We start from the raw sequence: 12,026 nt of genomic DNA on the forward strand, positions 1-12,026 counted from the left end.
AGGTATTGCTGCTGGTCCTTAATGACTGTTGTCTCTTGCTCAGGAAATCAAGGATCCATTTGCTGAGGGAGACTTTGAATCTCCAAAGTCCGGAGTTTGCTGGATCATCGTATGCAGGTAATTATGGTAGTATGAGCAGAAGACTGGATGTTGGGGAGGACACCAGGTAGAGCCCCTGATCTTTTTTGAAGTAATGTGACAGCACCAGTCTGCTTCACCTGAGAATGGAATTGGAGTTTTGATTCAACGTCCCACATAAAGGTTACCATTCCAGTTCCTCTGTAAGACAGTGGGTGCATTATAAGATGTCAATACTGAGCTAAAGTGGTTGTGGGGAAAATACACAAACCAGGAAATCCAGAGAGGGAAATATAACCTAGTCCACAGAGCCTTAGATTGGGCTGATAGAATGTTTAACATTGCAAGATCACAATTTTGATAAAGATGGTGGCGTGACGCAGCAGCGCACAGCGGCCACTTTGGAATGAATATCTGTCAAGTAGGATGCCATGCACAATCCTGATTTGATGGAGACGGATGGGTGAAGCACGGAGCAATATCTGGTGAAACTTTTGAAATGCCTGTTTTGCTGCTACTGTGCGATCGGAAAATCTCCGGGAGGAAGGCCCCAAATCCTCGGCTTTGCCTGATTAATTGCTTGGCAGCCGGGGCTGGGGTCGAACCGCTCCGCAGAGATGGTGCTCGGTGCTCGGTGTCGGAGGGCTGGTTAGAGGCTCAAAGTTTTCGGACGGACTCAGAGTTGGCTGTGGTCGGGTGCTTCCAGGGGGCTGTATCGGCAAGTTGGTGGCACTGGAGGTTGATGGCAGGAAGAGTTTTTCTTCCTTCTACCGTCTGCGTGAGATGATGGGCTGTCGGGACTTTCAGACTTTTTTTTACCGTGCCATGGTCTGCTCTTTATCAGATTACGGTATTGCTTTGCACTGTTGTAACTATATGTTAAATCATGTGGTTTTTGTCAGTTAGTCTTTTATCAATTATGGTATTGCCTGCACTGTTGCAACTAAATGTTAACTATAACTCTGTGGTTTTGTGTAGGTTTTTGGTTTGTTGGGTGGTAGTGCTGGTCTCTTGACTCGGTGTGTCTGGGTAGTCTTGTTTTGTCTGATGGGTTTGGAGTTCCTTTCCGGGGAACGTGCTAAAACGGTAACGCGATATCGATACGCAGCAGCCTCTCCGGACTCTGGATTGGGGATTACAAACATTATGTGGTTTTTCATGTGCGATCTGTTCTGTCATGTGCTTTTGTGATCTCATTCTGGAGGAACGTTGTCTCATTTTTTAACTGCATTGCATTTGTGGTTTCTAAATGACAATAAACTGAATCTGAATCTGAAACCCGGAGGTTTAGACCGTAAGGTATAGAAGCAGTATTTGGCCATTTGGCTCATCGAGTATGCTCTGCCATTCAAACAGGACTGATCCTTTTCTTCCCTCCTCAACCTCATTTCCCGGCCTTCTCCATGTAACGTTTGATGCTGTGTCCAATCAAGAGCCTACCAATGTCTCCCTTAAATACACCCAACGACCTGGCCTCCACAGCTGCCTGTGGTAACAAATTCACCACCCTCTGGCGAAAGAAATTTCTCCACATCTGTGTTTTAAATGGATGTCCCTCTATCCTAAGGCTGTTTATGTAAAATATTTGTAGTCACAGATATGAATAAACTGTACAAGGAATCCAAAGCCAGGTAAACTCAAGTATAGGACATATAGAAGTTGTTAATTGTTAAGGAGCACGAGGAACATTACAACAAAAGACCGACTAGACTATCAAGAATCTTTGTTAAGGTATTGGCACCAGCACTACTTGGCAAGGGCACTACTTTGTTTTGACCGAGATATTTATGTAAAAATGCACAGAGTTCAAAAATGATTCCAAAAGAGCAAGGATAGCAAATCCATGACTTACTTAGAGAAACTAAAGAAAGTTGAGAAAGAGGATGGAGCAAGATGCAAGAGATTCTGCATCTGGAAGAAGGAAAATTCAGTAACCATTTATGTCAACTGATTTAACCTAAATTGGTGGAGTGCTATGAAATGATTCTTGACTCAGTTCAAAGTTCAAGATAATTGTATTATCAAAGTATAAATATGTCACCATTTCCAACCCTGAGATTAATTCTCCTGTGGAAATTCTCAATAAATCTAATAACCACAATAGAATCAATGAAAGACCACACCCAGTGTGCAAAAGACAGCAAACTGAATACACAAAATTAAAGAAATTATAATAATAAATAAATAAGCAATAAATATCAAGAATATGAGATGAAGAAGCTTTGAAATTGAGCCCACAGGTTGTGGGAATATTTCAGTGATGGGGGGGCAAGTGAAGTTACCTCTTCGGTTCAAGAGCCTGATGGGTGAGGGGTAATAAGAGTTCCTGAACCTGGTGGTGTGGGTTCTGAGGCTGCTGATGTCAGCAGAAAGAAGAGAGCATGGCCTGGCTGCTGGGGGTCCCTGATGACGGACGCAGTTTCCCTGTGACAATGTTCCATTTAGATGTGAGGAGGGCTTGGCCTATAATAGACTGGGCCATATCCACTATGTTTTGTAGGCTTTTCTGTTCAAGGCCATTGTTGTTCCATACCAGGCTGTGACACAGCCAGTAAGGCATGAAGCTAATGCCACAGTGTAGGAGAGTTGCCATGGGTCGTATAACTAGCTCAGAAGGATGAGAAGAATGCCAACAAAGTCTTCATTATCTTTATCACTGTCAATGATGAAAACACTTTTTGAACTCACCATAAAATGTCAGGTATCCGAATAAGGCTGCGAGGAAATACATGAGGTACATCACCAGGACTGAGAGGTTCGCCACCTGCTGCATTCTCTTCTTGGACGGGCTGGAATAGAAGTTGCATATTTTAGATATAAGGCACCAAAGATTATTATCAACAATGAAAACCCCACACATTCGCTCACTTGTGATTACAAATTCTGATCTGCCAGAGACACGAGGTAAGTCATCCGACTATCGTGTTCCCAGTATTTAAACTGCGCAATAAGATGGCAGTGAGAGTCTCTGAGAGGGTGCAGTGTGGACTGGCTACAATGGTTGCCGCATTGAGGGATTTCAGCTGCAGGGTAGGTTAGAGAAGTTGGGTGTTCTTTTTGCAGCAAAGGAGATTGACTAAATAGTGTACCCAATTAAGATGATTAAATTTAGGATTAGACTCAGAAAGGGTCTAATTAGTATTAGTATTAGATGAAGAATAAAATGATACAGATTTATAATTTGGGCTGGAATTATACAGATTTTTTCTGTTTGGGAAATGTTCTTCATTTTCGAGAAAACATCTTTATGCTGCATAAAAATAATCTCCCTGAGTAACACATAAAATGCTGGAGGAACTTAACAGCTCAGGCTGCATTTACAGAGAGTAACAAGCAGTTGATGTTTTTGGATTTCCAGCATCTGCAGAAACCCTTTTGATTAATATTCTCCCTAATTTTTATTTATTTGGAAGGATTAGTAATGGGGAATTCACTGTATATGAAGATGGTTGAAGCAAAGGTGATCAATGATTTCAACAAATATTTGCATTGGCATGTAGAAAATAAATATACAGGCAGTGGCAGTGTAAGGAAAAGGTTTCACCAACTGGCTTGGTATGGACTTGAAAGGTGAAACAGCTTTGTTGTGTACTGCAATGACTTCATAACTCTATGACGTCAGTTAACAATTATACAATGTACTGACATTACAAAAATGATTTCATTAAATAGATATGTCTTACTGATATTCAGAGACCCAGCCTTTTTAAAGGTGGATTGGGCTTGACTTGCTCAAAAACTGCTCCAAATCACATAAGACTGAATATGTGAAATGAAAATTTTAGACCAGCAAAGCTAATTCAAAATAGCTTTAGTAATGCTGTGAATTTTTAAAAAAATACATCAAGGTGTCTCACTTAATTTAAAAATTATGTCTTCTAAATACTCTGATTTCTGGCTAATTGGGGCATCAGTTAATTGGGGCAGCTGTTTATTTGGGACAACGCTTAGAGAACAAAATCTAATTGAGAAAATAGCCAGGATGCCCTTTAATTATTTGGGACACTGTGATGCTTAATTGGGACAAGAAACTGTTGTCAAACAGGATCGAACTAGTGTCAATCACGTGTACTTGTGTAGCCATTAGCCCCTACACCATGCTTACAGCAAATAGTTTTTAAATAGCATCAGTTGTGTGTGTTTTCATCACTGATAGTTGGTGAGAAATAAACAGTAAGACAATTCTGAACTATTTTGCTCACTGCGGTTTCAAGCATTCAGGCTTGGAGATGGCAGAAATGGCTGGGAGTGAAATGAAATGAGTACACTACTTCAACAAGTTAGGAACTACAAAGAATTTGAAGGTTTCGATAATCATTTTGAATGTTACAATGAAAATGAAGACTTGGAGGATGCAATCGTCAAAACCATTGTATGGAGACACTCCATTATCTGCATTAGGTATCTGTACTGTTGTTCATTTACTGTTAATCAGACAGTATACTGGATGAATTCCTCCATCAATAACTATCATGAACTAATAGAAGTTTTGTAGTATTGATAGTGTTCTAATTCGTTCTGCATTTTATTTAAATACTGTACATAATTTGCTACTCAGTTAAATAGTAGTTTGTCTCTTTTATATCTTTTTAACTACTTCCATGAAATTTTGCCTAATTGGGCCAAAACGTTCTGGTCCAGATATGTCCCAATCAACCAGAATCCACCGTATATTTAATGAATTTTCTGAAGAAACCTTTAAAGGTAACTAATTTTCCAATTCCTAGTTAGTGAGAAATAGTTCAAAAAGTCTGAGCTGTGATGCAGTCTCTACTGTGATTTTTCTTTCAAAGATTTCTTTAAAAAAATCCATTAAAAATCTTAGTCCCTAATTCTTGGCTATTGATCTCCAGTTTTCAGAAATCTCGCCCCTCCCTGCTTCCCAATCCTGTAAGTAGTCTCTGAACTAGACAGAGGTAGGTCCAGGTGTTGACTATGAAAGTCCCAACAGGGACTGTAGAAACTCTTCACCCAAGCCATGAGAGTGCGGTGTTTAACACAACACTATTACAGCTTGGAGCATATCGCAGTTTGGAGTTCAATCCCAGTGTCTTCTCTAAGGAGTTTGTATGTCTTTCCTGAGGAATGTGTGGGTTTTTCCAGGTGCTTTAGTATCCTCCCACAGTCCAGGGATACACCAAGTAGGCTAACTGCTCATTGTAAGTTGTCCCTTGATTAGACTGGGGTTAAATATAGGGTTGGGGGCAGCACAGCTCAAAGGACCAGTAGGGCCATTTCTGCGCTGTATCCCAATCAATAAATAAACCGCCTTGTCCGCAAAACCTGTTTGTCAACTGGGTACTTGAGCTTATATACTTGAAAAATGCACAGCCCTCATTGAAAGACAAAGTCTCATCCAAGTATATACATTATCCTAACACCAAGACAGGGATCGAGTTGCTTTTACAATGACTTCAAAACTCCAGGCTGATCATCCTCTGGCAGCCCAGCTTCCAATCAAAGAACCATAACTAAAAGTGATATGCGTACATACTTTTTCAGCTCTGTGTAGATGGGAAGAACTTCTGGATGACAAACAAAGGCAAAAGCCAAGATGGGGATGGTGTATGCAGTCTGTAAATGAGAGAGATGGAAAACTGAACACTTAGAACATCATAAATAGAACAGTATGGCTCGGAACAGACACGTCAGTCCACAGTGTCTATCCCGACTCTAACGTCAAATTTAAGTAAACCTGACTGTCTGCGCATGGCCCATTTCATACCGTTCCTGCATGTTCATGAGCCTACCCAAAAGCTTCTTGACACATTGTGTGCCACCAGCCCTGCAGAGCAGGCCAGGCAACGACCACTGTTTATGTCATCATCAGACTGGGACATCACCAAAGACTCCTGCAAACGTCTACAGGCATACCATGGAGAGCATCATGATCTGGTATGGACAGGCCACTGCACAGGAGCAGGAAAGGCTGCAGGAAGTTGTAAACTGATCCAGCTCCATTATGTGCACTGGTCTCCCCAGCACTGAGGACACCTAAAAAAGGCAAGGTCGCATACATCATCATTTCCTTTTGTGTCAAAATAAACTAAGAAAATGTGAGCAGGAAACCTGAGAAAACAAGATTCAATCTAGATTCCATTTTAGTTAATCCTTGTATATTCCACTGATTGTCATTACTAAATACAGTACTCAGCGGCTATGTCATTAGTTCCACCTGTACAGCTGCTCACAAATGCAAATATCTAATCAGCCAATCATGTGGCAGCAACTCAATGCATAAAAGCACGCAGACGTGGTCCAGAGATTCAGTTGGATCTCAGACCAAATATCAAAAAGAGATGAAATGTGATATAAATGACTTTGGCCGCAGAATGATTGCTGGTGCCGGGGAGAGGGGGGGAAGAGTGGTTTGAATGCTGATCTCTTGGGATTTTCACACACAACTCTAGAGTTTACAGAGAATAGTTCAAAAAACAATAAAACATCCAGTGAGCAGCAGTTCTTTGAGTGAAAGTGCCTTGTTAATGAGAGAGGCCAGAGGAGAATGGCCAGTCTGGTTCAAGCTGACAGGAAGGTGACAGTAACTCAAACGATCACTGGTTACAACAGTGGTGTGCAGCGGAGCATCTCTGAATGCACAATACATTGAACCGTGAGGTGGGTGGGACCACAGCAGTAAAAGGCCACAAACATACTGAAATATACTTAGTTGCCACTTTATTAGATACCTCTTGTAACTAAGAAAGTGGCCACTGAGTGTATTCTACATCAACTGCAAACAATAGAAAAAGGTTTTACACCATCTACTATAAATACCCTATGCAATAACAAAATCCATTCTTAAACACAATTTTAAATATGCGTACACTCCAGCTTCTAGCAGTATGTTATCTCTGCAGAATATTCCCGTCTGCTGGTTTCTTTACCTGTGAGTTCAAAGTAAATAACCGTGGGGTGCATTCTTCCTCAGTATCCTTGTAAACATCGCCACTGTTATTGTAGGTTTTATTCTCATAGTAATTGCTGGCCACAAGGGAGCTGTTTGCATGGATGTTGGTAAAAGGACATGGTATCAGAAACTTCTTGTAGATCACCTGAAAACCCAGACAAGGATTGAAAATAATCATTAGGTATGTCAACTCGGAAGGTTCATAGAATTGTGAAAGCTATTCAGCCCATCAAATTATGCTAGCTTTGGTCTATTCAGAACCATTCCCAATTCTTTTCCTGTAGCCCTATATGTTATTTTCCCCCAAATACTCATCTGATTTTCTCCCAGTTAATTCTGGTTTTGCCAGCCCCACAGCCAGTGTTCCAAATCCTCACCATTCTCTGCGTAAAAAGGATTCTTATTTCCTTTTAAATCTGATCTACTGGTCCTTGAACAGTCCTTTAAAGAAACACTTTCTCTCAACTTGTTCTGTGTAAACAAGTCATGGTCTTGTAAATACCTTCCACCAATCAAAGTTCTTCTCAATCTTTTTTGGACTAAGAAGAACAGCCTTAACTTCTCCAGTCTAACCTTGTAATCAAACTTTCCAGCTCTGAACCACTCTAGTGAATGTCCTCTTTACACTCTCCAAGCCTGCAACACATCCATTCTGAAGTGAGGCCAGCACTTCCACAATATATTCTCCTATTTTAAAATAATCTGATAAGAATTAAACTTGTGAGGTAATTTATTAAAATATAAGGTGGAGGAATATACGGTAGGTTCCTATGACAAAAAGAAGCCTTCAGACCCATGAACTCCATGCTATGTCCCACTAGAAAAACGGATCTCTCTTATTACCCTGTCACTTATCCCCCTGAATCTCTACAGTGTATTCTCCTTCACATGCCTACCACCTGGTGACACATCAGTGTGATGGCTGGCATAACAGAATTACAGTGCTAGCGACCGGGTTCAGTTCCACCACCGTCTGTAAGGAGTGTGTACGTTCTCTCCATTACCGTGTGGGTTTCCTCCAGCTGCTCTGGTTTCCTTGCACAGTACAAAGATGAACAGTTACGGGCAGTAAGCTGTGGGCATGCCAAGAGCATGGCAATACTTGCAGGCAGCCACAAGCACCCCTTTGGAATATCTTGGCCTTTGATTCAAATAACCGTGAGGTAATGTTACAGCTGTATAAGACCTTGGTCAGAGTACTGTGTTGAGTTCTAGTTTCCTCACTGCAGGAAGGATGTAGATACTATAGAAAGGGTGCAGAGGAGATTCACAAGGATGTTGCCTGGATTGGAGAGCATGTCTTATGAAAACAGGTTGAGTGAACTCGGCCTTTTCTCCTTGGAGTGACGGAGGATGCGAGGTGACCTGATAGTGGTGAATAAGATGATGAGAGGCATTAATCGTGTGAGTAGTCAGAGACTTTTTCCTAGGGCTGAAATGGCTAACACGAGGGGCATAGGTTTAAGGTATTTGGAAGTAGGTACTGAGGGGATGTCAGGAATAAATTTTTCCACACAGAGTGTGATGGTGATGGTGATGGTGGTGGAGGTGGATACAATAGGGTTTGGTAAGAAACTCTTACACATGGAGCTTAGAAAAATAGAGGGCTATGCAGTAGGGTAATTCTAGGCAGTTTCTAGAGTAGATTCCATGGTCAGCACAATATTGTTGGCAGAAGGGCCTGTAATGAGCAGCAGATTTCTATATTCTATATTAAGCCATTTCACAGTGTGTTTTGATGTTTCGATATACTTATGTGCCAAATAAACCTAATCTAATCTTTAAACCTGCTCTTTACTTCTTTTGTCATTTACCTAGGAGTAATGAACTGTGCCTATTATCTGAAATATAGAACACAGGGCAGCTCGGCACAGGACAGGTCCTGCACCAATGCCAAACCCAGAGCAGGTTCAGGAACAGTTATTACCCCTCAACTATCAGGCTCTTAAATCAGTGGGGATAACTTCATTTGCCCCATCACTGAACTGTTCCTGCAACCAATGGGCTCACTTCCAAGGACTCTTCATCTCATCTTCTCAATATCTATTGATTATTTATATTACAGTTTTCTCTCCTTTGTATTTGTATATTTTGCTTTCTTTCATAAACTGGTTCTTTGCGGGACCTGCTGAGTGTCACCTTTCATTGTGTTCTTGGATTTACTGAGAAGACATGCAAGAAAATGAATCTCAGGGTTGTATATGGCAAAGTAATCTGTATGTACTCTGTTAATAAATTTATTGTGAACTTTGAAAGTAAACTGTATCTCTTCCACTTGCACGTGATCTATATCTTTCCATTCCCTGCTAAAGTACTGTGCCAAAGTCTCAAGCACCCAGACTATCTATGAGTTTTGTACAGTACTGAGTATCTATTTAAAAGCCTCTTAAACTCCATTATTGCATCTGCTCCCATCACTACTTCCAGCAGTCTGTTCCAAACACCCTGCAAGATCCCTCTTATTTTTCTGAATTCAAGAGAGTATAGTCCTAGTTAACTCAAGCTTTCATCTCTGGAATCAACCTGGTGAACCTCCTTTGCACTGCCTCCAAAGCCAGTATATCCTTCCTCAAGTATGGAGACCAGAACTGCACACGGTACTCTGGGTGCGGCCTCACCAGAACCCTGTATAGTTGCAGCATAACCTCCCTGATCTTGAATTCAATCCCTCTAGCAGTGAAGGCCAACATTCCGTTTGCCTTCTTAATAATATACAATTTTGAGATTCATCTTCTTTCAGGAAAACACAATAGAATTCATGAAAAACCCCACACTACAAGGACAGTCAAACATTCAATGTGCAAAAAAGCAAACAAATCATGCAAATGATAAAAAAAAGACATACAAATACTCTATGGAACATGAATTGCAGTCCCTGAATGCCAGTCTACAGCCATGGAGCCAGTTCAGCACCAGATGAGTGCCAATGACTATTGGCCACACATTTAATACAATTTTTACCAAAACAAATAATTTTATATGAAAACAATGAACACTTATCATGAAATAAGAGAAAGTTTCAATATGTGCAGGTTCAATCTCTGAACTAGCCGAATTTTTTTCCATGAATATCAGGATTTTCTTCTTTTCTAAGTTCAATCTTTGTACAGATTGCTCGACATGTTCAAGGGATTTCAAAGATAACCAGAACATTTTCATTGAGTTAAACTTTCTCCGCTCCAGTGAAACTCTGTTTGTACTAGTAGTGTAAATTAAAGATGTAGAGAACCGTAAATACGATAAAATACAGCATTACCTAATTCCTTGCCTGATGCTTTCTGCTGAGCTTCAATACTTGAGATTGATAAATTGATCTTATGAGATTACTATCCTTTTTAGAACTTGATGTTGTAGAGACACTCATCTGCAGTCTCTGTATGCACAAGACTGCACTTAAGTCTGCGGGGCCCAGTTTCATAAGACCATCAGACATAGGAGGAGAAGTAGGCCACTCAGCCCATTGAGCCTGCTTCGTCATTCCATCATGGCTGATATACTATCCCATTCAACCCCATTCTCCTGCCTTCTCCCCATAACCTTTGACAGCCTTACTAACCAGGAACCTATCAACATTCCCTTTAAATATACTCACTCAATGACTTGGCCTCCACAACCGTTCATGGCAATGAATTCCACAGATTCACCACCCCCTGGTTAAAGGAATTCCTTCTCACCTCTGTTCTAAATAGACCCCCCTCTATTCTGAGGCTGTGCCTTCTAGCCTTAGACTTCCCCGCTATAGGAGACACCACATCCACTCTATCTAGGCCTTTCAATATTTGATAGATTTCAATGAGATCTCCCCTACATTCTTCAAAATTCCAGAAAGTACAATCCCAGAGACATCAAATGTGTCTCACAGTTAACCTTTTCATTCCCGGAATCACAATGGGACATAGACGCCAAATATAAGTTTCAGCCCATCAACTCCGGATCCCCACTTACCAAACCTCTGGCGTTAGAGCACTTACCGCAATTAAAAAGAAAACCATGCAGCCAAGGGAGAAACCACTGGTGTAGCCCAGATAACCTACAATTAAAAGATGGAGAGAAAGTATTACTCTGCCGAATAACCCAAAAATACAACTAAATCATGAAATGTTTCTCTTGAAGTTGAAGCATGGAATAGCAATGTTGGCTGAAGACATAGGGGAGCCATAATGGCTAAACTCATAGAATAATGCGGCATAGATACAGGCCCTTTGGCCCAATTAGTCCATGTCGACCACAATGCCCACTGGGGAAACTTTTCAGGTAACCCAGCCACACATTATGCCATTTAAGTACCCCTCCCAGTAGCACTTGCCTCTCCGCTCATCTCAATTATATACAGCCAACTCTGGAACTTGGCCCAAATCTCTCAGCGTCGTCCATTCAATCCCTGAGAAAAATCACAAGGAGGGAAGCCCCAGTGCTCACGTTTGTAACACAGTGCATAAAAACCAGGGAACATGGAAGATGTATTATCGATCTGCAGATGCCTGCCTTCCCATTTAACATAATGAAAAAGCCCTCTGCACTTGGGTTAGTACACAGTGCAACCAAGAATCAAATTGTCCAGTAAATGTTGACCCATTTCCCTGTGTCCATGATTCCTGTCCCAAAACTACTTTAGAATTCCTTGTGAACAGTAACCAGTAAGTTGCTGAGTTACACCAACCTCAGGTCTGATAGACACAAGAGATTCTGCAGATGTTGGATACCTTGAGGAATTCAGCAAATCAGGCAACATCCAGGAGGTAAATAAATACTGTGTTTTGACATACAGAGCTTACCGTTTACTGAGATGCAATTACTCTTCCCGCGTCAAGAAACTTCTATTCCAAATTATATGTAACTACTATGGAAGAGGCAGGCAAACATTTTGAAAAGGATGTTTTGTGTGTATGTGTTGGGGTGGGGAGGTGAAAGCCTTCTGGTGCTCTGCTGCAAGGGGTACCTACTCAATATACTGTACTGGTACATAGTATCAGGAAACGTAAGGGAAGCTTGACCCAAAAACACACCAGCAGAGACTATTTTTCAGTAAATCATATTT

General features: G+C 41.1%; 1 protein-coding gene across 2 annotated transcripts in view; it reads right to left on the reverse strand.

The window, feature by feature from the left end:
• slc38a3b (solute carrier family 38 member 3b) overlaps positions 1-12,026 on the reverse strand; it is a 281,143-nt gene that overhangs the window by 31,522 nt on the left and 237,595 nt on the right. For both annotated transcript variants that reach the window (XM_059944827.1, XM_059944828.1), the window contains 4 exons: positions 10,960-11,018; positions 6,966-7,133; positions 5,573-5,652; positions 2,767-2,867 (listed from right to left, as the gene is read on the reverse strand). In XM_059944827.1, coding sequence (XP_059800810.1) covers positions 2,767-2,867; positions 5,573-5,652; positions 6,966-7,133; positions 10,960-11,018 — 408 coding nt within the window. The remainder of the gene's footprint in view (positions 1-2,766; positions 2,868-5,572; positions 5,653-6,965; positions 7,134-10,959; positions 11,019-12,026) is intronic.

This window comes from Hypanus sabinus, chromosome 19 (genome assembly GCF_030144855.1).
Source record: "Hypanus sabinus isolate sHypSab1 chromosome 19, sHypSab1.hap1, whole genome shotgun sequence".
Lineage (NCBI taxonomy): Eukaryota > Metazoa > Chordata > Chondrichthyes > Myliobatiformes > Dasyatidae > Hypanus > Hypanus sabinus.